The following is a 27353-nucleotide window of genomic DNA, read 5'->3' as shown; positions in this document are numbered from 1 at the left end:
GGTGTGTATATCTGAAACTTGATCTTCTGTTATATAATAATATGTAAGGTACATAAAATAATGAATATTTTAATAACAAATCAAATAGACAATTAGATTGAATCAGCTAGTTTAATTTAATAATTTAAAATATATATATATATATACTTAAAATAAAAATAATATTGCTAAAATATTAATAATAATAAGCCATTTTTAGGTGGTTTTAGCTTTTAAGCTTTCCAATAAATTAGCAACTGTATCGCTTACACCCGCGCATACAGCCAAGGAAGCAGCGGATGCTACATTAAAAATATAATCATAGTTATTTTGATATTGAGGCCCCTCTCTTAAATATCTAATGCACAGAATATCAGATAAAGCAACTGTTACAAAAAGAAGGATAGTGGTAATGCTTTCTCCCTTTTTTGTACAGAAGATAAGTTTGGCTCTAAGAAATAGGTCCAGTGCCACTTTGTATCCCCACGCAACAAGGTTATTCTCTTTTCTGGCCTCTTCCACAATATCTCTCTTAGTAGCAACTACTTCAACCATATTTATAATAAATTGTATTTGTTTTTTCTTTGCTATTATGGTCTACAAAAATAATGGAACAGAAGTTACAAACTAAATGTGTATTCCTATACATCCTTCTATACTCATAGGATGGCGAATTTGTGTCACTTTTTTTTCCCCTAATTTTTTAGATGAAAGTACCTAAAATACCATCCATAATATGACATACGATATATGACCTATGACATAGAGACTGTGTCTGGGCATCAGGGGAAACTCCGAAGTTCGGTGAAATCAACACGCTTTTAGCCCTTTCAACTTTTCAATATGAAATTTCGTTATTACGAAAAAGGATATAATATAATATTAAATATAATTACAATTAAAAAAATATATTAAATAAAATATACAGAAAATGGATAAGAATAGATTGCATTAAAAAGGGAACATTAGATCAGGAAAAAAAAAGATATAACAATAGGAATGTGTCATGGCTTAGGGTGAAATGAAGATATCGTAATAATAACTAAAATTATTACTATTAGTAAGACATTAAAGTTTTGTAAGCGAAAAAACAAACAATAACTGATTTCTCTAACACCAGAAATCATAAACTCTACGCCACATTGGACCATTTCTCAATTTTTCACGATATTCCTCCTCTTCTTGTTTAATAATTTCTTCATCGAATATATTTCTATGAGATACTAAATCGATATCTTTAGCTCTAATAAAAATAGTCCAGTTTTTAGTATATATCTTGTAACCAAAGTATAAGGCCAATAAGATTGGCATAGCCAAATAATTTTCAAAGAAGTTCTTTGCATCCAACTTACCTTCACCAATAGGAGCAATGGCAACCCAAAATTGAGCAATCAAAATACATACCATCATAATGGCAGCGTAACTTGACCCCCAAGCACCGACTTGTGATCTGAAACCTAATTCTCCGATAGATTTACCTTGAACATGCATAGCTCTTCTGAATCTAACATGAGAGACGCAAATGGCAATCCATGTAAATAATTGAGATAACCCAGAAATTGCTAATAACCAAACAAAGACTTCATCTTCCTTTGGTGAAGTAGCACAAAAAGCAATGACACCAAATAATGACGCCATAGCCATACCTACTAATGGTCTACCTTCTCTATCAATATAACAAAAGATTTTTGGGGCATAACCTTGTTCAGCTAAAGATAATAACATACGAGAACTTGAATAGAAAGCAGAATTAGCGACAGATAAGACCGAGATTAAAATAACAGCATTAATAAAATGTGGAACGACTTTAACACCATGAGTGGATACAGCCAAAACATATGGGGATGCCTTAACACCACCACCACTTGAACCTAACAATTGATCAGAGTCATATGGGACTAAAAACCCGACAATGGTGATGGAAGCTAAAAACATACAAACGATTCTGTAAAGCATTTTTTTGGCAGCAGATGGGATAGCTTTACGTGGGTTTGATTGTTCACTAGCAGTGACACCGATGAATTCACTCATACCGAATGCGAATGCAGCATTAACTAAAGTAGCCATGACACCTTTAAATCTATCGATTGCATGTTCACCTCTAAATGCACCTGGTTCATGCCAATATTTACCACCAATGTAACCATCGTTACCTGCACCACCACAAATGATGATGATACCCAATATAAAGAACCCGATCATCATTAAAATTTTACAAGAATTGAAAATGAATTCAGCTTCTGCATACCCAGCTGCACCCCCAACGATATTAATAGCCAAAATTAAAACGTAAAAGATAATAACAAAGACATCAGGGTCGACTTTAGTAGTCCAATATTTGATAGTCATTGATGCAGTAACCAATTCCAAAGGACAAACACAAAGCCATTGTAAGGCATAAACCCAAGCTACCGAGAATCCGAAAGCAGGATCGACTAAAAATGAAGGATAAGCATTAAACCCACCAACTAAATCAGAATAAGCGACAGCCATTTCACCGACAGCTTGAATGATACAATAAAGACAGGTACCCATGATACCGAAACCTAATAAAAGACCAGCTGGACCTGCGGCGACTAAGGAACTACCTAACCCAACAAGAAGACCCGTACCTATACCTGTCCCTAGAGAAATCATAAGGACATGTCTTGGTTTAATTGTTTTTTTCAATTCATCTGATTTATTTTCAATTTTTCTTGGAGGTGGTACACGTTGACCATCTAGATTTGATAAAGATAAGATTTCTTCATCAATCATCATTTCATTTGAAGTGATTGATGCTGTATCCTTTTCTGGAGAATTTTTCACTTCAGCAGGTTTAAATGAATCGATGAAATTTCTTACACGAGAAGTTGGTTTGGTAATGTTTTGTTCGTAGTCATTTGTTTGAGTTATTGTAGAGTCGTCAATACCACCTTCTTGAATTTTAGTATTTTCGAAATATTCTACTTCATTTTCTTGTTCTGTTGAAATTTCCTTTTCTTTTGGTTTTAAATTTTTCATTTCATAACGAGTTACATTATCTGAATGTACTGAAGATGATTCTCCGTTTGTACTATTGTTATTGTTTGAGGAATTCCTTTTATGAAAGGAATTTCTTAAAGGATTTTTCATTATGTGCTAGTGGTTTTCTTGATGTATGAATTAAATGATTGTATGAATGAATGAGTTAATGAATAAATAATAGTTATGATGATGCTTATTATAGTTTTCGTGAATGGTTTGAAAGAATAAATAATAATAATAATATGTCTGTGTAAAAGAGACTGTTGTTGTTGTTGGTATGTTAAAGAGAGAATGACTTGAAAGAAGGAAAAAAGAACGAATGCTTACGTTGTATATAAACTAAAAATTATTGACGTATTTAAGTAAATGATGATGGGGAAACCAAAAAGAAGAAGATGTGTTCCAGAAGTGGAGAATTAGAGGAGATGAAAAAATCACTTTATTTAAATGAATTTCCTAAAGTTTGATTCAAAAAATACCACCACAGTATTTGGTGATAAACTCGATGAGGAAAGTGAAAAATTATTAAAAAAAAAAACCGTTTGGTATTATCTTTACTATGAAGGGCCAACGAAAGAAGTACGTAGAAGATTGTCCAGTGGAATAAATAAATAAATAAATAAGCAAAGAACATTTGCTCCTCCCTTTACGTAAGACATGTACCGTCTAATTGGAAGGGCGACAGACAGTAGTGGGGGAAGGGCGAAAGAACGCCCAGCTGTAAGGTTTGTTATTGTTTGCCGGTGGGGAACAATCGCCACATCCAGCGCACATTAAACCGCGCCCGATGCCCACAACAATTTTACCTTGTTAAATTGACGGGGGAATGTTTGGTTACCCTGGATTCCCTCCAAAAATCGTGACTAAGACCCTCCCATCGCGCCGTTTCTTTTTAAGGAGAACGGCTTTTTTGAGAGGGACATTCACGAACTGCGTGACCAAAAACAAAGAGGACTGTCCGCGGAGAGCGGAGAGCGGAAAATGGAAAATGGAATTCCGGAGTTGTTCAAACGCCCTTCTCTCTCTGTCATTCTCTGGTGAGACTCTATCAGAATATAAAGTTCGGATATCCTTCGCCAAGGCTTATCCTCCTCCTCCTCCTCCCACACAATACAACGCGAGAAGATGTGGTTTGTTTCTATTTTGTTTTCCTATCAGTAAACAGATGGCTCTTCCATTGGTTAGTTTCTTAGTTTTTCTTCCGGCGTGTAATTCACACACGCTATCCTATCTCCCCTTCTTGCCGTACTCACGTAACAAAGACTGCAGACACCCTGATCTTTTTACCTTCTTATCGCACTCGTCTCCTCTTACCCCCCAGATGTTGGCAGGTAGTTGTTAATCATATATGACTCCGTTAACGTGAAGATCATTGGAGACTGTACTTGATTAACATCCTTCCCTTTGTTTCATGGACCCAAATATCGTAAAAACAAAAGCTAGGAATGACTCAATCAGGCTAACGTGGACTAATTGAAACATCCCATATATTGCCCGTTGATTTCTTTAATCTTGGCATTTATCAAAATTTAACGGAGTTGTTTAATGATAGTAACATATACATGGATATATATATATATATATATATATATATATTGTTTACTTAATCAATCAAGAATGCTTTGACTTTGGGAATTATCCTTAACATTTGTAAAATAACCCATTTGGTGAATATTTATAAGTATATACATATGTATATATGTACATTGATCAATCTTTCAAGCTCCTTATTTCTTTTCCTTATAGTCATTAGAAGGATAAAATCCCCATGAGTATTGAACAGGTTGTGAAATAATACAATTCAATTCGTCAGCCCACTCCGTTACTAAAGAACTGTTCCTCAAAAATGGTTGACCAATAATTAGAAAGTCTTGGATTTTATCATCATCTTCCCCCCCTTCCTTCTTTTTACCTTCTCTCATTGGACTCAACACTTGCTCAGCTTCCTGACTAGTTTCAAGATTTTCTGGACCAGTCACTAACATTGACAAATTCTTCCTGAATATGGATGTTCTCAATCTTTTCATAAACATCCTTTTCGCATTGATCTTCTCAGTTTGACTATTAAAATTGTAAAACCCACCAGTTATATCAATTACTTGAACATCATGCTCGGCCAACTTAATGGCAAATTCTATCGTATCATCAAAATCCCAGAGTTTCTCATGGTCCTTAGCACCTTTTTCTTTTTGTGGTGCTTTTTGTGATGCTGACATTCTATAAAATAACGGTACATGTTTTGGAATCACTGATCTAATTGAATCAATGATTTTTAACACAAGACAGAACTTAGCATTATCATTCGAGGCTAATTTTAATGGTGTATTATTATCTATATTATTTATTGAGTCAAATATATGACCATGATCCCCTTGAATCTCAATAAAATCATACTTAGCCACATCAATTGCCAATTTAGCGGAATCCGTCCATTCTTTCCTAATTGATTCCAATAAATCATCGAATGAAGTAGAATCTTGTTTTGTTTCACGCCCTTCCCCGACGTGTAAATTATCTAGATACCCCAGTTGTATACCAATTAAAGAATTACAATCATGAGCGAAATTCACAATCTTATTTCGATGTTCAATAGCTTGTTCGTAGGACCATAACCCAAGATCATTGGGAGTGATCAATCCCCTAGGTGAGACTGCTGTACATTCAACAATAATGAGACCTGGACCTTTTAATGATAAAGCGCCATAATGAATTTGATGGAAATTTGTAGGTTTATAATTTTCAATTTTTGATGTGGAATACAGACACATAGGTGATACAGCTATTCTATTCGGTACTGTTAAATTTTTTATTTTGAAAGGTTGGAACAACCTAGGGGGAAGGGTTTCATTGTTTTGTCCTCGTCCAGTATCACTTTTAGTATTATCTTTGAATTTGATGAACTTGCCAAGGATTGGCTGCTCAGGAAAAAAATATGGAACTTTTGAAGAAGCCTTTACTGATGATTTTGTATTATAACTCATCACAATTGTTTTTACTGCGCTCAGCGGTTGAAGAGGTGGTTTAGAAATATACATATGGTACTATTTTTAATGTGAAAGCCCAGATTCATACTGAGTCATTATGCATATATATATGTATTGGTGATATTGTGCCAATAACGCTCCCTTCGCTAGTATGAGGCAATAAAAAAAGCCCTTTTTTTACCCCTCACTCCGTGGCGCCAAGTCAGGGGATGGCCGCCAGCAAATTCTCACCAGATATTTACGTCACAAATTATGATCAATTTTCTCATTTTAATTTGTGACGCGATAGAAAACAGGACGGCAACGCCAACAGTTCGGGCCCCCCCGCGGCTGGATTTTCAAATTAATAAAAAGAACAAAACAAGGGAAAAGGGAAAAGGGAAAAGGGAAAATAAAACAGCATAGGGAAACAATAAATGGTAAAGGAATAACTACCGGTTCATATATGACAGGGAAGAACAATAGGGTGGAAAAGAGACAAAGAAAAAACGACATATTCGAGCATATTACAATATATACTATCGAGGAAACATCTACCTATTGGCCAGGAATATAGAGATAGACTTACTGGTACTTTTTGATAGAGCTTATCCCCATAGTGCACTTACCTATATTTGCACGCTGTTCGATTATCTTTTACTTGAAAATACTTTAACAAACGAACCAAAAAAAAAAAAAAGAAATAGACTAATACACACTTATAGATTTTACAGACATGTCAAAAGATTTACCATCCATAAATAGTTCAACTAGTATCTCCGATAACGCTGATTTAAAGAACTACTATGAAAAATTATTGTTCAAAAACAGTAGCGATAAATCTTTGATAGACCTACCTAGTAAGTTGCAATCTCAGAACGGTACATTTACTACAACTGTTGCTGCAGGTTCGAGAATCCCAAATGGTACATTATCATCATTTCCTCCTCACCATGGTACTGCTGTAGCTGCTGCTGTTACTGCCGCCAATAACAACGCTAAGCAACAACAAACCACTATGGGTCATAGTAATAATGAAAACCATGCAAATATTGCAAACTTCGATTTTATTAATGGCTTCAAGAAATCATTGTCTATTAGTGAGAACAACACTCAAGAACATAATACTGATAGTAATGGTTTAACAAAAACGATCAGCGCTTCCGCTGCTAAGACTACTGCTACATCTTCTTCGAGCCATCAAAACGGAAATCAAAATAATACTGGAGCTTTCTCATCAGTACAGCACTCAAAATTTCTTGGAAACCTTCAACCATCAACAGATACTACAAATGGAAATAGAGAAGTAGGCCCTATTCCTCCTACAACTTCATATGGACAATTTCCTTTATCTTCTTCAAATGCATTGAATGACACTGCTACTGGGCATAATCCTATTTTCTCAAACACCTCTTTACCCTTAAATAATCTTCAAAGCAATACCGCTGCTACTACTGAACAGAACGATAACAACAATCAATACAGTTTAAGATTGACTTCGTCGAATATCGAAGATTCATATCAAAATGATTATAATCACGAGCAATATAATCAGAATGGTCGTAAACATATTCAAGATAATTCTATGACTTCTCCCTATAATTCTGCATTTATGAGCAATATTAATGTTAATGATAATCATTTAAATCCTTCTATTCAGCAGCAACAACAATGGGTTTCGAGAAGATCTTCTTATATCTCTGACCTCTTGATTAACAATAACAATAACAATCATAATCATATTGATACTAATACTCTGCACAGAAACCCAACATGGAATAATGAATTCAATGGACATAATCAAAACAAATTGGCGAATGATATAATTCACGAAATTTCATTAGATCCTTATTCCCCATCGAATTCTGTTCAATCTCCATATAATACCAATCAGTCGCAATATCACCAGCAACAACAAAACCAAGCACACAATCAAAAGCAAGCAACATCAATGCAGAATCAATATCAGTATCAATTTCAATATCAAGATATAACAAATACGCCACAAAACAATTTTTCTCAATTGAATTCAATTCATGATAATACTACTAATACTAACGGATCGTCCTATCAATCGCCTTATCAACGACAACAATCATTGTCATATTGCATGCAATTTCAAGGACCACAATATCTAAACCAAACAAATGATCATCATAATCATCGTCGTTATACACAACCTTTCTTATCAAATATCAATAAGAGTATTTCTATGAACAATGGTAATACTTACAATGGCAATAATGATAGATATTTTGATTATCTCAACAATAATTTCGCAAACAATATGACTTTTAATATGAACACCACCATGAACATAAACACTAATAACATATCATCTAATGGTTTGATTTTAACTGAAACTAAACAATTGACATCAACAGATGATTTACATTCATTATATATGGAATACGGTAAGTATTATTTTTCCACTGATAAAGTTTTCGCATTTACTGATAATTTGAAAAATATTATATTAAATCATGAAAATGGAAGTGATGTTAATAAAGACATCAATGATGATGATGCTTTGAGAGCTAAATCTATCCGTAAATTTGTGGATTTCTTGAAACTTTCAAATAAAGAAATTTTATCGTCATATTCTTCTTCGTCGTCTGCATCATCAAAATCTTCAGACTCTTCTTGTTCTCCACGTGATTCAAATTCTACATCTCCATCTTCATCACCTTTATCAAAGAGTATCCACACTAATATGAATGTTAATAATAAACCATTGGTGTTAGTGGCTTTGAAAAATGGGAAATTAGAATTGTTATCGACACCACAAAATTCGAATTTAATCATCAAAAGAGGTGATATGGTTATAATTGATGGTGATCGTGGTAAAGATTTAGTAATGGTAATTGAACCTATGATGAATTCTCAATTATCGATCTTTATTAATTTCTTAAAGAAAAAAATCCATTTCGATTCTTTAATTACTAATAAATCTCAACATTTCCCAAACGATAAATTCATTGAAACATTGATCAATACCAAGTTGAATAATACGACGTTATCATCGTCATCATCCACATTGAATCCAAAATTTTATGACGTAATTGAATTAACCAAATTAATTATTCCCACAAAGCAGGTTCTAAGATTTGCTACACCATGGGAAATTAAAGTTAATTTAAATTATAAATTTCAAGATGAATTGAAAGCTTTACAAATTGTTAAATTGAAATTAGATTCATTAACTAATAACAATTCTGACTATACTACTACTGGCGGTAAAAAGCTTAATATCAAAATATTGAATAGTGAATTCCAATTTGATAGGAAAAAATTGACATTTTATTATGTTTGTGAAGAAAGAAATGATTTTAGAGATTTAATTAAAGAATTATTCAAATTTTATAAGACAAGAATTTGGCTTTGTGCAATACCAAATAATTTACAGATTGATCAAAAATATTATAATGATACAAATTCTAGTGAATTGAAAACTTTTTATAATAATATTTGGAAAAATTATTCCATTCAAGAAATTAATGATATTAATAATCATGATTTGAATATTAACTCACCATCTTCGAATATTCATGCACATACAAATCAACTTTCCAAATTAATTACTCCTCCTTTAAATCAAATCAAATTAGATGATTTCCAAATTGGTGTATATATTGAATTGGTTAACCAATTATTCCATTGATTGATATATTATCTGAGAAATATAAAGAACAGAAATGATACTATTCGCAATAACGAAAACAAAACAAAACAAAATAAAACAAAACAAACCTATATATAGATTGTCTTTTCTCTTTAAACTCGACACAACAAATAATATTATAGAAATAACAATAATACCTACTCTACTCTAATATTTTGCTATTCTTTCAATGAAAAATAGTATAAATATAGAAATTATAAACATAGAAATAAACTATAAACTCTAGAATGAAATGAAAATGAAAATGAAACAAATGAAGCAACTGAAAAAATTGTACCAATATTGATATAAAAAAATCTTTTCTCTGTCACTATATATATATATATATAATAATTTATTTTTTCTTTATACAAAATGTGTGATATTACTATTAGTATTAAAGTATTTTCTTTTCCTTTTATTTCCTTAAAAAGGTCATAAACACTCTATGTAGGTACGTAAATTATTCCACTTAACAGGAAAAGTCGTTTCTTTAAGAGACTTCTTTCTTAGCAGGATCTGTATAAAGCTATTATTGTTATTGTCGTTGTTTTTTATTTTGTTGAAACGCGAAACGAAAAGAAAATGACAACAACCCACTTTAGAGAAATGGGCATTACATAACCTTACATTACAAAATTAAGGTAATTCACATAAATACATACATACCTAGGTAGCAGCCTTGTTGACAATCCCATCAAGAGCTAAAGTGGAATAAAGAGGCGATACTCACACATATATATGCGATGCTGGTACCCAAAAGGACATTGAATTATTTCCAATTCTATTCAACGAAATATATTGTCATTTTCCTTTGTACTATATTTTTCATATATACTGAATTGGGGTTGGCACCAAGATTACAAAACATTAAATTCAAATTAGATAATCCTCATATTTCCAAAAGTTATATAGAGGATGAAGTTATTGGTGGTTGGGAATGTATCATATTGAGTGTTCTAATTAGTAGTATTGTTGTGTTTTGGTATTGTACCATTGGTACACCATCATTGAGGAAAACTATTAGTAGATATAATAATAATATTCATGAAGCAATCGAAGCTAGTTATGATGATGATGATGATGATGATAATGATATGGAAACATATTCTTCAGTTAGATGGGTCCAGAATAAATATGTTCATTTTTTACATTTAAGTTTAATTTGTTTGCTGATGGTTATTACAATCAATGGAGCCATGACGAATTCATTGAAATTAATTATCGGTAATTTTAGACCAGATTTTTTAGCAAGATGTCAACCAAAACCGTTGGATGATGAACAGGCAAGTGTGGATGGATATTATGGGTTGGATATATGTCAGCAACCGAATAAATATATACTTATAGAAGGGTTGAAAAGTACACCAAGTGGACATTCTAGTTTCATTACTGCAGGATTGGGATTCCTGTTCGTTTGGCAAAGTAAATTCATTGTAGGGCATTATTTGAAGCATGTATGGTGCTTAGTTTTGATTGTTATCGTTATGATCGAAAGAATTACTGACCATAGACATCATTGGTATGACGTATTGAGTGGAAGTCTTCTCGGTTGGTTAATCATATGGGCCTGTTGGAGGAACGTCTTCACTAAACAATTGAAAAGACGCTCATTACTTCCAGCTCCTGTAACAGCATCAATGGATTAAGAAACTTGTGTGTTGTAAGGTCATATATACACTAGTATGTTTGTAACCGACGCTTAATATATCACAAGTCAAGATAAAACAAGATCGATAGATGTCTATACACATACCGATATACCTTTTACCAACGATATACCATTGCCATAATCTGTCATATCTGTCAACATATTATCTGACACTTTTCCCAGGTATTAATTGATTATTAATTATTTGATGATTATGACACTTTTTGTTCCCACAATTTTTGTGTCAAAAGCAAAACTGTGGCTTTTTTCTTCGTTGAAAATTTTCCGAAAAAAAAAAAAAACTAGAAAATTTTCGAGAAAATTTGCTTTTGACACCAAAAGAAAAAAATATACTTTTATCATATGGTTAGTAATTATAAATAGAGAAATTTAAACGATGGGCTCATCTCTTCTTGTGTCTATCGGTTTTCAATACAGTTTCCCTTGTATTTTGGGTTGGTCCTTCATTATATATATATATATTTATATACTTATTGTATTTCTAGTCAATTGTTCTCGACTTTTAGTTGTTGCTCATTTCTTAACAGGACACCAGATCAGCATACACACTATACATTTATATATATATACCCCAAAGATGGCTACTACAAACAGCAACAAAAGATTCCTTTTCACTTCCGAATCCGTCGGTGAAGGTCACCCAGATAAGATCTGTGATCAAGTCTCAGATGCCATCTTAGACGCATGTCTTGCTCAAGATCCATTATCTAAAGTTGCATGTGAAACTGCCGCTAAAACCGGTATGATTATGGTCCTTGGTGAAATTACCACCAAAGCTGTCATCGATTACCAAAAAGTTGTTAGAGATACTATTAAGCAAATCGGTTATGATGCTTCTGAAAAGGGTTTCGATTACAAGACTTGTAACGTTTTAGTCGCTATCGAACAACAATCTCCAGATATCGCTCAAGGTTTACATTATGAAAAAGCTTTGGAAGACTTAGGTGCCGGTGATCAAGGTATTATGTTCGGTTACGCCACCGATGAAACACCAGAAGGTTTACCATTAACCATCTTATTGGCTCATAAATTGAACATGGCTATGGCTGACGCAAGAAGAGATGGATCTTTGGATTGGATTAGACCTGACACTAAGACTCAAGTTACCGTTGAATATGAAGATGACAATGGTAGATGGGTCCCACAAAGAATTGACACCGTTGTTGTTTCCGCTCAACATGCTGACTCTATCTCTACTGAAGATTTAAGATCTAAAATCAAGACTGAAATCATTGACAAGGTCATTCCAGCTGATATGATGGATGCTGATACTAAATTCTACATTCAACCTTCCGGTAGATTCGTCATCGGTGGTCCACAAGGTGATGCTGGTTTAACCGGTAGAAAGATTATCGTCGATGCTTACGGTGGTGCCTCTTCTGTTGGTGGTGGTGCCTTCTCAGGTAAGGATTACTCTAAGGTCGATCGTTCTGCTGCTTATGCTGCTAGATGGGTCGCTAAATCTTTAGTTGCTGCTGGTCTATGTAAGAGAGTTCAAGTTCAATTCTCTTACGCTATCGGTATCGCTGAACCATTATCCTTACACGTCGATACTTACGGTACCTCAACCAAATCTGATGAAGAAATCATTGCTATCATAAAGAAGAACTTCGATTTAAGACCAGGTGTTCTTGTTAGAGATTTAGATTTAGCTAGACCAATCTACTTACCAACTGCTTCTTACGGTCATTTCACTAACCAAGATTACCCATGGGAACAACCAAAGACTTTAGAGCTTTAATCAGATCTATAAAATGATCTACATTTTGATAGACAAAAAATATCACCTCATAACATAACATAAAATAAAAAATTACACTCATAGCCCATAATTATACATTCTCTTGGAAATATTAAATGCAAAAAATAAAATAATTTTAGGTTTATATATCTGTAAAATATTTGTAATATATTAAACTTTAAATAGCTTTATACACTTTTAAAAAAATCCTTTATTATTGCTTTACATGATATTCTCTTAAACCTGGGGCATTGCATTTTTGGACGTTGTACATAATATAATAAATGAAAGATTGGAAGATACAGTTGATCCGCAATTCCATGCAAAATAAGTATTGGTAAATCTCGAAATAATTTTCATATAATAAATAGTAGAATTATAAGTTATGGATTAAATGATATAAAGTTTCTATATGCAGACACAGCGATTTATTTTTGAAATCATCTCTTTGTAGGTCTTTTCCAGAAATATTGTTTGTGCTTTTTCCTACATGACCTTATTCGCCCATTGCCCCCCTTCAATGATATTATAAGTTTTTTCCTATTTAAATCAGGATCATTCTCCATGTCATAATAGTATTCCTCTTCCAGGGGTTTCCCTGCAGCATCTTTACCTTCTCTTTCAATGACTCCAATGGATTTTTCATCCTTTAAAATAGTTCTTAATTCATCAAATGTCAACTCCTCTATTTTAGAATTCGTCATTCGTAATTGACTTAAGGGAACTTGTTGGACATTAGTAAAGGCTAAATGATTAGACAGAATATATTGTAATTCTTGATATTGTATTCCTTGAGATCGTAATGAACCTAAAATATCAAGATCTACCTCTTTCTCTGAAACAGTTGCCGTTTCCCCTGTATTGTGATCACTAGAGACATCCTCAAAATTTACGACTGATCTAGATTTTTTGATTCTATTCGAAACTTGGTCTTCTTCAATTGCACGTTTCTTAGATAAGTTTATTTTTTCATTGTTGAAATTTTCTTGTTTGGAATCAGTTCCCACAAATAGAGATGTCTTTTCATGCACAATATCGTCATGTGTAATATCTTCAATATTATCTGCAAACGACACCGTTGTAACTTCTACTATCGGCACATGTGATAACTCATCTTCTTTACTAGTTGTTTTTTCATCTCTGACTTTTTCCGATTTGTCATCAGATTTGATGATATTATTCTTATTCCTATCTATATCCTGTGGAAGTGATGAAGAATGTGATATTGTTCTTCGTTTCAATGCAAATTCTAATAATTTATCTGTAGAACATTTATTTGCATGACTTTCATTTTTAGCACTTATAGGGACAGAATTTAATATAAAAGTATGCAATTTTTCAATTGAACAATCTTCATCGGGAACATTTCTTCTAATAGGAGTTCTTTCAATTGAATTTCTATAATTAAAGTTGATATTCTTAACTGGCGTAGTTGGTTCTAATAAATGTGATGATAACCGATTCGTAAAGGGAGTGGTAATTAAATCTATTGATGGTCGCTTAAACTTAATCGGAGATGACTCTTTTGATATGCTAACGGTGAGTTTTTCTGTTCGCGGAGAATCTACCATCACAGGAACTAATTTTTTCTCAGGTGTCATCATTCCTTTTGAATGGAAATCATCACTATTTATTGAAAGTTTAGAGAGTTCATCTTCTGTCTCTGTAGCGTATTCATCATTCAAATAATAATCCTGTTTATCAACATCGCCTCTGTGAGTAATATCTTTTAATTGCAAAACCACTTGTGCTTGTCTAAAATCAATGATAGTGCCTTCAATAAATGGAATAATGACAGTTTCTCCTTTAAGTAATACAAATGAAGATAATTCTTGACTTCTAGCTGCTTTCAATTTGGAATTTCCCTCTATTACAGTGTCGTCGTGACTTTCCGCAATTTTAAATATTTTCTTTGATGGAGATGGTTTAACAAGATTGCATTTTAATTTAGATGGTAATATAATTACAATTGAATTTGTTCCATTACATTCCAGTTGAATTTGGTTCCCCTTGGCAATATATGATATAAATGCATGTTGTCTTGATATATTTCTTTTACTTGGTAATAAAAACTGACAAACAGAATGTTTACGACCAATTGCTAATCTTGATGTATCTGTAGGATCTAACATTAGAGGTATTAGATTTTTTTCATTATAGGATTTATTATTAATGGGTCGATGTTCAGGTGTCTTTTCCTTTCTCCTCCTTATCGGCGATGATAAGTCTGTATGTCCAACACTTGAGGATGGGAATGGTGTGGGATACAATTTTCTATTCCCAGTAGAAATGGGAGAGATAGCATGGTAGCTCTTCGAGTCAATGTACTCAAATGATGGATCCCCACTGATTGAACCTTGTCCCTGAATGGAAACCCCAGCAACAGGAGATGAAGGAGGAAACCGAGGTGGCATATATGATTCTTGAATGTTTTTTCTTTTTACTATGATCTTCCACAAGACCTCAGGTAATTAAGATTTATTTAGCAGAGCTTAGTGGGCTGGAAATAGATGTTCTAAAACCAATTGGATTGATCATCTCAATATATTCTTCATATGGTGATAAAGTATATAGTCTAATACCCAGATAAAAATGTCAAACGCGAAAATTACTAGTAGTTTGTTTACATTTCAAACGCGAAAACGCGTCAGACTCCACGTGACCGCACAATCCGTACATTTTAAAAATTCAAATTTCCACCCAGACATTTATTTTTTGTTTTTTGATTTTTCTTAAATTCTTCATTTTTTTGTTGCATTTTTTTTTTGAAATATTTCTCACTCCTTACACCACACCACAACCGCCAAAAATAATATCAACAAAGCCCTCTCTTCGAACAAACCTCTGAGAAACTACCGGTTACGCACACACAGTAGTGAAACTTTCGTAATATCTAGAGATTTCAAGAGATAGGATAGTAGTGAAAAGCAAGCTAAAGCTCACCATATAGTAGTGCTTAATTATAGGAAAAGCATAGAAAAACAACTACATAAATTAATAAGCAAAAATGGGTAGTATGTGCAAAGAATACTGAAAGAGAAAGGGAGTCCATGTCATCATGTCATCAGAGTTACGGGTAATATTCAAATAAGTGTCATCCATCAAAATTGTATAATTCAGGTGAAGACCAAGTTTTAATAAGTGGAAGTTTTACGTAAAGTGCGATATTCAGGTAAAAGGTAATTGAATACATCAGAATTTCTGAGTGCAGGAATCAATCCTAAAGAATTAAGAAGTAAATGAATGTGGGAACCGAGGAAGATATCGAATGAAAATCTCAAAAAATTAAAGAGGAAAACTTCGTAAGGTCCTGAATATCCCGATACGAAGGGAATGAGATGCATTACCGTGCACGAATTAATTTCTTCAAACGTTTCACTCTGCCTCTGTATATGACATGGCTTAATAAAAGATTATGAAAATAACAAGATTTACTAACCTAATTTATTATAATCAATCGACTCAAATTATGAGAACATTTGATTATTCAAAAACTTCTTTTTAAACAGAGGGTACTCCTTCTTTCGGTAAGCGTCACAACAAATCCCACACTTTGTGTAACAGATGTGGTCGTCGTTCATTCCATGTTCAAAAGAAAACTTGTGCCGGTTGTGGTTACCCAGCTGCCAAGACTAGATCTTACAACTGGGGTGCTAAGTCTAAGAGAAGAACTACTACAGGTACCGGTAGAATGAGATACTTGAAGCACGTTTCCAGAAAATTCAAGAACGGTTTCCAATCTGGTGCTGCTGTCAAGAAGGCCTCCGCCTAAATTAATTAATGAATAAAAAACTTAATTAGTTAATATAAAAAAAAATTAAAATAAATATACTCATTTAATATCTTCAAATCCCATTCAATAAAAATACTGAAAATTCTAAGTCATGATAATATTATACTGTTTTATAGGCCCATGGCATCATATAAACTATCTATATTTTCTAAACTTACTAAAAATTTTGATTCTAGAATAGTCTTTGCCATTTCTTGATATTCATTACGATATCGGACCTGCATAATTCTCTGACATCTTTCATCCAAATCCTTTTTCAAATCTTGTTCAATATACTCAGGTATGTCCTCCAAAGTATCATCGAAATATAAAACTTGATCCTTTAAAGATAACTCATTGAATTTATCTACCAATTGTCTATGTTCATTCATTTCCTTAGCATCATAATCTTCCTTTTCTGCAGTTTGTGAAACAATGACTTTCCATAATGAAACTACTAATTCATTTTCAATCTCTTTAATATTCTCTTCACTTAATTGGTTATAATGGTCAGTCCATAATCTGTAAATTATAACAAGAATATGATCAACTATATCACATCGTAAACCTAAATTTGTTGATTGTTGTCCTACATGACGTACAATCATCATTTCTTGTTCTTTGGACATTAATTTAGTTAATTGAATGAGCATCTCTCCATTAATCAATGTATTTTCCTCAGGATAAACCATTAATAAATTCTCTAAAATATTCAAAATATCATCTTTCAAATATAAAAACCATCGTTCTAATTTAAAATCAATTTTCTCTGGGTCAGAGATCAATATATCTTCCTTTGAAATAACCTCTGGAATACCACTTAATTTCTCTTCACTTATTAATTCAGAAATAAAAGGTGCGATGGTATTATTCCCCATATTTCGTATTAAACTAAATAAATCAGTGAATCGGGATATAGTTAAAACGTCATTCTTAACTGCCATATTATTATTATTATTATTATTCAAATTATTATTACTACTATGGTTAACATTAGCTTCTTCATCATCTGAAATATCGGAATATAAATTATGATTACTAACTTGTTTTGACAGGACATTATATAACCTTGTTACTGACATTTTCCACCATTGTGGCGGTATTATGGGATCTTCCGTTTCAGCATTTTCAACATTCTGTGGATCTGACTGGGCTGTCACTAATATCGTTGATAGTATATTTAGCATTTCCACAGTATTGTAAATAACATTTATTATTGGCTTATATGATAAAGTTAAAGTTAATGAAAACAACTGCTCTAATGATTTTAATAATTTACTATCTAGGAAATCCGATATTTCACTAATTGGATGTAATTGTAAAATTCTTAACGAAAGCTCCAATAAGTCAAAGGAAAATAGCACAATTAATAAATCAATGAATTCATACTGGAATATTTGTGGTCCGAAAGTCATATCTAATGGAGTTTTCCTCACTGGTTTTTTCAAGACATGTTGATATTTCTTAATTAAATCACAAGTGAAATAAAATAAATCCTTTAATGCGAAGATATGAACGGCACTCGGTCTAAAATTTACCAACTCAAACATTATTACTACCAAAAATGGTACTGCCAAATCAAACTCCCTTTCATGGAATGAAATTTCTTTAATTAATACAGCAATATGTTCCAATAACGTATCAATAAAGTTATCTAGTTTCATTCCTTTCTTACAGCGTAGAAATAAACTAATTAATGATTTTCCAATAGATTCACCTTTCGGTATGATAAAACTTTTAAATTGGAAATTTTCAATATACTCAAGTTTTATTCTACTAAGCATTTCAATTGTGTTTAAATCGCACCCAACCAACCTATGTAACATTATGTTTTCGAATAATACAGAAGTTTCATCTGGAGTGACTCTATTTGGATTTAATTGTATATATTGTTTTTTAAGTTTAGTTTGTCCAATTTTTCTTCTTTTTGATGAAGGAGAAGTTTTTATCGCTGTTGCAGTATTGTTAATAGCTGTATTTGATGCGGACATAGATTCTGAAGATAAAGTTACCGAACTTTCTCTGTTATTATCACTATCATTAGATAATGCAGGTACAGTAGATCTTGATTTTAAAGAACTTTTATTTTCCATAATTAAGAATTTTTTTTCATCTTCCAACCTTTGTAATTCGTGTTTTAGTTTATTTAATTCATCCAGATGTGATTCTTTTAATTTTTTATTTTTACTTTGTTCGTTTATCAATTCTTTTTCCTTTTCAGATTGCAAAACCTTCAACTTATCTCGAAGCATACTTGCTTCACCTTGAGCTTTCATAAGATCATTGTGTGATAAGTTATTATTATCTCTGGTAACTGCGGTTACTGTTGCATTGCCATTTGCATTTGTCACGTTCTGTGTAGCATTCGATGGTAAAGTATCTAGAGCTGGGAGCTGGGATTGCGTATAGTCGTTATTAATGGTATTTTGAACCTGTGTGAATCGTGGAGGTCTTGTGCTTAATTCTAAAATCATGTCATCATCAGAAGAAGACGCGAAAATGTCATTATCGTCATCATTATCGAGGTTGTTCATCTGGAGGAAAAAACCCTAAGTAATAGAAGTGGTGGTGAACGGTCGACGGCGTTAATGTTTCTTATTATCGTAGCTTTGGTTATTATTGTTATTGTTCTATCAGATGTCGAAAAATAAAATTTCATAATGATAGGAAAAGTTAACTTATATATGGTCTCTAATTGAGCGCTTAAAAAAACAGGCGCTTACACCTCCAAAAATGAAGAATAAGGGACTTGTGAAGGATAAAGTCGAGTGAAACTTTATAAAAAAAGTACTTATTCGAATTTTTGATTCTTATTTGAGGTTGTTTTTTGGGTAATTAAAAAACCTGTTTAAGAGATCTTTTTTATTTATTTTTGATCATTAAAATTTAATCACTTAGCCTTTAGCAGGAATAATTAAACTAATTTTTTTGAAATCAAAAAGAAAAAATATGCTAAAATAAATAAAAAAATAGACCTTGAAACAATTAAAGAACTTTGTACAATATTTTACAGAATTCTCATGTTGTTAAAGTGTAACGACTGTCATATAAAAGAGTATGCCTCTGCATTTTTAGTGAGCATCTCGGGACATTAAAGTAGATGGTTGTTGAATACCATGAACCTCAGAGTAATTTTTGGCCCTTTGTAATATGGCAGCTTCTAAGAAAAGATATGGCTATATTTCCTGTACTTTTTTTAAATGAAAGATGACTGTAATGTGCAAATGAATAAAAGGACAGCTAAGCATACACACATAAATATGAAAAACTGATAATGGACAACGCACAAGGAGATAAATAAGATTGCATTAAAATAAGACACTTTTCCGTTTAATTCTTAATCTACTTCTTTAATTTCTCACTTCAAAGGTTTTCCATTTTGAAGTTCACTCTGAATTTTTTTGAATTTTTTAGACTAGTTCACTTAGTTAGATATCAATTCCTTTTTCGTCTTCTACATGAATTCCCATACACCCAAAATACCTACACATACTGAATGGAACACTTTCCAAATATTTAACCCTCCTAATTATGGCTTTTCCCCTAGTCTTTGTCTTCTTCTTCTCCGGGAACTTAAGTACGTCAGCGTATATCACAACTAATTTTCAAAATTCAATAATAAATATTTATATACATATTTATACAACAAACCAAACAACTAAAAGCTCTACTCTATTTTATTTTAAATACTTCAATTAACCTAACAGTACTCAAATAATTTAAAGCTTTGTTCAAAGTTACAAGACAAAAGTTGAATGTCCTCGATAGAACTTCCCCCCCCTAAAAAAGTGACAGAACCATATTCAAGTAAAACGATCTTATTCACAACACAAGATGTACTAATTACTCAATTCCGACATAGAATCTAGACTCCTTTCCAGTTTACTATATACATATGTTAATTATACCAATCAGTTCGTTCCCCTATAAGTGAGGTTATATAGTTATTCGAAATTACCTAACAGGTGCGACAGCTATAGCAATTACCAGGCGACAAGGAAGGCAGCAGCACACAGGTTAATTAAGTACTCAGAGGGGAAAACAGGAAATATATATTCCACAAACCCCTTGAGTACTGGGTATATTTTCTTTTGATTAATTGGGAGAGGCCCAGGTACAAAGATATGCGTAGGATAAACACCTACAAATTGAAATAATTATTGTCTATTATCAACAGTCAGAATTAGCTATATGTGGGAAACAGTCTTCTCTCTGGTATCTATTCAATACCTGGTAACCAATACGAAAATTATCGAAGCTGTTCTTTGGATTATTCTCTTTCAACTACGAAAGAACCTTATTAACACAATCAGAAGATATCAATTTGTTTTGAGATGAACTCAAAGAAGCGTCGGTGACGGCGTTTTGTGTGTTAGCGTCAGTGTCATTATTATTAAAAGACATGGTATATTAGTAGAAGATAGCTGTGTATGCAGTTGTTTACTTGTAAAAGCTTGTTGTTTTTCTATGTATCGACTATATATTAAACAGAAAGGAAATGGTATATAAAATATATAAACTGTCATCCTTTTTATATGTTTCTCGAATAGTGTTATTTCTCCAACCTATATCTCAACCCCTTGATGGATTTCCTTAAAGTAATAATTATTCCTTGAAATTATATTTTGTGTTAAGACAGGTTTCTACAATAGCTATTATGGGACACAGTAATCCGTTGCACATTATCAGATATTTCTAGCTATATGATGATGCGTTCCCACCAATACTGTGCATCATATATAGCTTATCTGAAACTTCATTGCTTCTGCGTATTAGGCTATAACTCTCTATTCAACTGATCCGTTTCATGCTCAATACTTCCACTTTTCTGTCACTTACAGTCTAAACATAACTCGGAACTTTCTACGCTTAAGCGTCTTCTTATCTGTCTCAACAATTTGACCCCTCGTAACTTATACGGATACTTTGAATTTTTCTGACGCCGCCGGGCTCTGGCGGGGAACTCCGCGACAGAAAATAATCATCTTATGTTGCGTTGTGGAACCGTGGGAGACGATGTGAAAATTTTTGGAAATTTTTGGGAAATTCACGAAAATTGAACAGTCAGTGAAAAGAAATACGAGATGAGATGAAATAATTAATATGCAATAATGAAGTCAAAATCAAAGTGGTTGCTAATGACAGTACAAATACAGTCTCAATCGATCCTATAAAAGTTTCAGATCGTACCATAATATATAAAGCAAGCACATAAACACACACAGACACATACGTACAATGGTTGAAGATTCAAGAGTAAGAGATACCATTAGAAATGGGGGAGATCCAAAGGCGTTACCTGCGTCATTAGTCCCACAAGCACCACCTGTTTTAACTTCTAAAGATAAGATAACACAAAGATTAATTGTTGTTCTAGCCATGGCTTCTTTAGAGACCCATAAGATATCATCATCAGGACCAGGAGGTGATAAATATGCCTTACTAAATTGTGATGATCATCAAGGGCTATTGAAAAAAATGGGGAGAGATATAAGTGAAGCCAGACCAGATATTACACATCAATGTTTATTAACATTATTAGATGCTCCAATTAATAAAGCTGGGAAATTACAAGTTTACATCCAAACTAGTCGAGGCATTCTCATCGAGGTGAATCCAACTGTCCGTATACCAAGAACTTTTAAGAGATTCTCGGGTTTAATGGTCCAATTATTACATAAATTATCTATTAGATCTGTCAATTCCGAGGAAAAATTATTGAAAGTTATTAAGAATCCAATTACTGATCATTTACCAACTAAATGTCGTAAAATTACATTATCGTATGATGCGCCTGTTATTCGTGTACAAGACTATATTGAAAAATTAGATAAAGATGAAAGTGTATGTGTATTTGTTGGGGCAATGGCAAGAGGTAAAGATAATTTCGCTGATGAATTTGTAGATGAAAAAGTTGGGTTATCCAATTATCCTTTGTCCGCTTCCGTGGCTTGTTCAAAATTCTGTCATGGGGCTGAAGATGCATGGAATATCTTATAGACGTCTAATATTTATAAATATATAACTTGTAAACCAAAAAAACACAACAATTTAGCGTCATAGGCGAAGGCTCTTGACATATACTAGGCGAACAGCCATATCATATTAAATTTTGCATATTTAATCAAACTAAGACGGAAGGTGAACAATAAATATTCGAGACAAGTTTATCAAAGAATGATTACAGATTTTGTCACCTGAGACATTGTAGTAATCTTAGTCCTCATTTCGTAAAAGTCATCTGAACCCCCCCCTCCCCCCCTAGTTTATTACGTAGGTGGGTGGTGTGAAAATCGTAGTAAGTGGCACATGAAATTATGTTTTACCCCATTTTCAACTTCAGTGTTGTTTCACGCTCGTTGATGGAATAACGATAGAGTTTATTCTTTATAATTGTATCACGACACATAGTTTTCAGTGCTGTCTTCTATTAATACATTATTAAAAAATAAGTAAGGGTGTGATCTTTCTTCATAATCGTGTACAACATAAAAAAGATTGTACAAATGAAGTCACAGATTCTAAAAATAATGGAATACATTAGAATTGGGTTTATAAACCTGCATCTAATCATGCCTTCTATCAACCAGCAAAGTCTTCAGGAAGCATGGACCCACATCACACTTTGTTGTAACTTGGGCCTATCACTAAACAATTATCATCATAATCTGATACATTATCACATCAATTGATCGGCTTACATTGACACATTGCATTCTTATAACAGGTACTTCGGGCTAAATAATTTTTTTCTGCAAATGTAAAAGAGTAGTTCTAGCATTAGAGCAGCTTACTCGAAACCAAATTTGATTCGAAAGAAGTAGCGCCAGCCTTTGAAACAAAAAAGTGTCGATATAGTATACAAAAATCTTACAATGATGAAATGCATTAATGGAGTAGTATATCCAAAGTTAGGCTTTAGTTTTTGTAGTTTTCGAATGCTTTGTCAATATCGGCCCCAGATCTCTCGTTACACCCGCTGCTTCATCATCAGCAACTAGATTATGAATTATTAACTGTATTCTATTCAAGTTACAATGAACATCTGTAGCTGTAGCAAGTCCACTAGCTAGGCAAACCAATTGCACCAAGGGTGTTGATAACAAAAGGTCCACCGTTACATACAGTGCTCGTCCATGCTGCATTAGTAATACTCTCTTTAGTACGCTGCGAACTCTGCATAGTATAATTTGATGAAGATTTTTCAGAGTAATATACTTTGGCATCTTGTACGTCTGAAAACTCCACCAAGAAGCAGTAGAAAAAAAACAGTACAGCAATAGCACGACGAACCTTCGTTGAGGTTAACGTAATTATTGCAATTTTTGTTAGCATCATACCAAATGAAAGAATTACCATGCTTTATAGACTCTTATCTTTGTACCATCTTACTCACTTGTCTGGTTTTTTATTTTGAATAAAGTGCAATATTTATACCTTGCTGATATTATACCCTATCCGAGTGTAGTAACAGCTGTTGGTCCATACAGAACCAATGTTGCATCAACAAAAAAAAGTTGGAAAATTTAAATAGATTACTTATTCTATATGAGAAGCATAAGACATAATACCTTGAATACCTAAAGAATTCTAAGGTTGGTAACCGTTCTCTGAAGTAGCTTCAGTTGCTTCAGTTGCTTCAGTTGCTTCAGTTGCTTCGTTACCATTAAAAGAAGTTCTTGCTTGAGAAGTTTGTCAAGTTCGGTGTGTCGCATCGCATCGCATCCCATCGCATACGCGTGTAATACACTTTGTTATGATCCTCGTTATACTGACTTTGGTCAGAGTACAAATTACTACTATTCAGCTTATACTACCTCATCCTTAAATGATGAGTTTCGAATCTATGGCAGCCTGAATGAAACTCATGGGTACGACAGGTAAAAGAAAAGGTGTTTCCAGGTGAAAAATGTTTTCACTATATAGGGAGAGAATAATATTAAGATAGTATGTCTTTGATAGAAAGAACACTTCTTAATACTTAGCTTAATTTATATATCATATTTATGAAGTAAGTATAATTCAACCAGATTAAACCTTCATGAGTGTAAAGCTTGTTATGTCCGTAGAAAATAATACCGAATATATAGTGTGACGCTTTAACAAAATGAATATGCACTGAACGGCGCCAAGATGTGGTATAGTGGCTTTTTGAAAACCACGATGACATAAAACATGGATGAAACAAAAGTTATACAAACAAGCAAAAGAACCAAGTTGACAGAATATCAAACAGAGAATCATGGCACATTATAGATATATCTATGGAACTCAATTTATATGACTTAGTATAAATATATAACGAAGCAAAAACTCATAGAAATGACTTCCTCTTCCCTTTAACTTCTGCGAACAAGGAAGATTTTACAAGCTATTACATCCAACAAACTCAAATATATACTGCAATGGCTCAATTAACTACCTACCTACAGCTAAATGACAGGTTATCACAAATATGGATAAATAAATATACATTAGTGCTACTACTAGCCATGGTAAAATTATTCTTCTTTTCTCGATCCATTCAAAATGCAATGCTATCATCACAAAATTATATCATCTCAAATTGTGAAACTATTGATTCCATATATTCCAAAGTCACTGATAATACTCCACATTATTTAGGTATAATGGGGAACTATCTACTTGATAAGACGATGGAGGAAACGATAAAGGCAACATTAAAAACTTTATCATTATTGGTATACGCAAGTGAAGAATTATTGACTTTTGTCATCGACTTATATCTTGGAACTTACGCATGTTTAGCTGTAAGTGCAATTGATGGGACTGTAGATGTAGCTACCAATACTACTGAGAAATTAATTGGAGTAGTCAATTCTACTGTCGTAACGTTGGCTAATGATTTAGATGATGGATTAGATGATATATCCAAATTTATTAACAAAATCATTGAGGCAGCATCGAAGGTAGAGAATTTTTTCACTGGTGATGATGATGAGGACAATAGTAGTGATGGTAGTGATGATATCAAGAAAGTTAATCTAACTATATCTGCTATAAGAGATTTAAAAATTCCATCCTCAATAAACGATAAATTAGAAGAATTATCTGCGAAGACACCTGATTTTGCAGAAGTTAAAAATAAAACGAAAAGCTTGGTATCAATACCTTTCGAGCAAGTTAGGAAAGAAATAAAAAGTGTAAATGCAACAGAAATAATGGCAAATAAATCCATGCTTTATGTGCCGCCAATTGTGAATGATAACGGTCTACCAAATGGTATATGCTCATCAAATAAACCTGAAATTGAAAACTTTTATAAAGTACTATTGCATTCTTTGAAGATAACTACAATCGTCTTAATTGTGCTAATGATTGTGGCGGCCGTCGTCGTATTAGTACCTATTGCATGGAATGAATATAGACTATGGTCCCGTTTAACAAATATGAAACAACAATATCTTAGCAAATGTTTTAATAATAGTTTGAATTCAGATATTTATATGTCTACAACACTGGAAGAAGATGAAGAAGATGATGATGACATTAGCAGCAACAGGATGAAGTTAAAGGAAAATCCATTCCTTGATGACGATAAACAGACAGACAAAAATTTGGAAGACTACGATGTTATTGCCAGTTATCAACATTGTTTCAACAATTGGAACTCTAAAATAAGTTTCATGGTAACAAAACTCCTTAATGTTGGAACGAAGAACCAAATAAGGAGTAAAACCGATCAAATCAAAACCGAGTGGATAGTTGCTTACATTACTTCTGAACGTGCATTATGTGTATTGGGTATTGGTCTTTTGGCATTATTAGTTTGTATTTTCCAGTTTATAATGATTGCAATATTAAGAAAGGAGTTAAATGTTAGCTCTGGATCAATGATAAATAACGAGAAGTCCTCTTCGTTAACAAACAGCTCTTCCGTGGATACTATGAAAAATGATATGAACATTTGGACTACTCAAACAAATGATTATATTAATTATACGGAAACTACTATCAATAAGGAAATGTTTGGCTGGATAGTCACCACTACAGAATCAATCAATTCCACTGTTGTAACTATGATTGATGATATTGATAGCACACTAGCTGATATATTTAATGGGACATTACTTTATAGCCCTATGAAAACGGTTGTAGGATGTGTCATTGAAAATAAACTATATACTGTGGAGAAAGCCATGACATGGATTCATGAGAAGGCAGAACTCTCATTGCCACGAATTAATGGAACAGAATTATACCGTGAATTACAAAATACACAATACCAGAATGGAACCTCAAATAGTACTGCTTTAACAACGAGTAGTAAAATGGTAACAATCGTGGATGAGTTGAAGGATGACATGCAAACAGGATTACTAGCAATCTTGGATGCATATCATAAGATGGCTATTCAAGAACTGATAGTAGCATTGTCTATATTAGCAGTATGGCTTATACAAATACCCGTAGCGTTTCTGATTTGGCATTTGAAAAGGATAAATTTCACTTAAATTGATATTCTTTCAGTCAATAGCTTATATATATTCAATAATTAAACCAGCATATTAATTACATAATCCATCTTCTGTCACAGG

At 32.9% G+C, this 27353-nt stretch overlaps 11 protein-coding genes across 11 annotated transcripts; 7 read left to right on the top strand and 4 right to left on the bottom strand.

Moving 5' to 3' along the window:
- Positions 1 to 1089: 1089 nt before the first annotated feature.
- On the bottom strand, positions 1090 to 3093 carry NDAI0F04390 (amino acid permease; the record flags this gene model as incomplete). The annotated part of the gene is made up of 1 exon (XM_003670952.1): positions 1090 to 3093. One exon carries the CDS (start codon positions 3091 to 3093, stop codon positions 1090 to 1092), a length of 2004 nt encoding a protein of 667 aa, XP_003671000.1.
- Positions 3094 to 3811: 718 nt separating this feature from the next.
- Positions 3812 to 4327, top strand: NDAI0F04380 (uncharacterized protein; the record flags this gene model as incomplete). The annotated part of the gene is made up of 1 exon (XM_003670951.1): positions 3812 to 4327. One exon carries the CDS (start codon positions 3812 to 3814, stop codon positions 4325 to 4327), a length of 516 nt encoding a protein of 171 aa, XP_003670999.1.
- A 385-nt stretch (positions 4328 to 4712) lies between these two features.
- NDAI0F04370 (uncharacterized protein) lies at positions 4713 to 6020 on the bottom strand (the record flags this gene model as incomplete). The annotated part of the gene is made up of 1 exon (XM_003670950.1): positions 4713 to 6020. The coding sequence occupies one exon, from the start codon at positions 6018 to 6020 to the stop codon at positions 4713 to 4715; it is 1308 nt and encodes a 435-aa protein (XP_003670998.1).
- A 664-nt stretch (positions 6021 to 6684) lies between these two features.
- On the top strand, positions 6685 to 9609 carry PSP1 (Psp1p; the record flags this gene model as incomplete). The annotated part of the gene is made up of 1 exon (XM_003670949.1): positions 6685 to 9609. One exon carries the CDS (start codon positions 6685 to 6687, stop codon positions 9607 to 9609), a length of 2925 nt encoding a protein of 974 aa, XP_003670997.1.
- Positions 9610 to 10355: 746 nt separating this feature from the next.
- Positions 10356 to 11258, top strand: LPP1 (phosphatidate phosphatase LPP1; the record flags this gene model as incomplete). The annotated part of the gene is made up of 1 exon (XM_003670948.1): positions 10356 to 11258. The coding sequence occupies one exon, from the start codon at positions 10356 to 10358 to the stop codon at positions 11256 to 11258; it is 903 nt and encodes a 300-aa protein (XP_003670996.1).
- Positions 11259 to 11657: 399 nt separating this feature from the next.
- SAM2 (methionine adenosyltransferase SAM2) lies at positions 11658 to 13022 on the top strand (the record flags this gene model as incomplete). The annotated part of the gene is made up of 1 exon (XM_003670947.1): positions 11658 to 13022. One exon carries the CDS (start codon positions 11658 to 11660, stop codon positions 13020 to 13022), a length of 1365 nt encoding a protein of 454 aa, XP_003670995.1.
- A 440-nt stretch (positions 13023 to 13462) lies between these two features.
- On the bottom strand, positions 13463 to 15436 carry PLM2 (Plm2p; the record flags this gene model as incomplete). The annotated part of the gene is made up of 1 exon (XM_003670946.1): positions 13463 to 15436. One exon carries the CDS (start codon positions 15434 to 15436, stop codon positions 13463 to 13465), a length of 1974 nt encoding a protein of 657 aa, XP_003670994.1.
- A 593-nt stretch (positions 15437 to 16029) lies between these two features.
- NDAI0F04320 (60S ribosomal protein eL37) lies at positions 16030 to 16794 on the top strand (the record flags this gene model as incomplete). Its single annotated transcript, XM_003670945.1, has 2 exons — positions 16030 to 16036; positions 16532 to 16794. The coding sequence occupies 2 exons, from the start codon at positions 16030 to 16032 to the stop codon at positions 16792 to 16794; spliced, it is 270 nt and encodes an 89-aa protein (XP_003670993.1).
- A 131-nt stretch (positions 16795 to 16925) lies between these two features.
- On the bottom strand, positions 16926 to 19328 carry LCD1 (Lcd1p; the record flags this gene model as incomplete). Its single annotated transcript, XM_003670944.1, has 1 exon — positions 16926 to 19328. The coding sequence occupies one exon, from the start codon at positions 19326 to 19328 to the stop codon at positions 16926 to 16928; it is 2403 nt and encodes an 800-aa protein (XP_003670992.1).
- A 2704-nt stretch (positions 19329 to 22032) lies between these two features.
- EMG1 (18S rRNA pseudouridine methyltransferase) lies at positions 22033 to 22794 on the top strand (the record flags this gene model as incomplete). The annotated part of the gene is made up of 1 exon (XM_003670943.1): positions 22033 to 22794. One exon carries the CDS (start codon positions 22033 to 22035, stop codon positions 22792 to 22794), a length of 762 nt encoding a protein of 253 aa, XP_003670991.1.
- A 2405-nt stretch (positions 22795 to 25199) lies between these two features.
- Positions 25200 to 27269, top strand: PRM1 (pheromone-regulated protein PRM1; the record flags this gene model as incomplete). The annotated part of the gene is made up of 1 exon (XM_003670942.1): positions 25200 to 27269. The coding sequence occupies one exon, from the start codon at positions 25200 to 25202 to the stop codon at positions 27267 to 27269; it is 2070 nt and encodes a 689-aa protein (XP_003670990.1).
- Between the last annotated feature and the right edge of the window lie 84 nt (positions 27270 to 27353).

The sequence above is a fragment of the Naumovozyma dairenensis genome, chromosome 6 (assembly GCF_000227115.2).
Source record: "Naumovozyma dairenensis CBS 421 chromosome 6, complete genome".
In the NCBI taxonomy this organism is placed as follows: domain Eukaryota; kingdom Fungi; phylum Ascomycota; class Saccharomycetes; order Saccharomycetales; family Saccharomycetaceae; genus Naumovozyma; species Naumovozyma dairenensis.
This window is presented reverse-complemented; position numbering and strand designations above follow the sequence as displayed.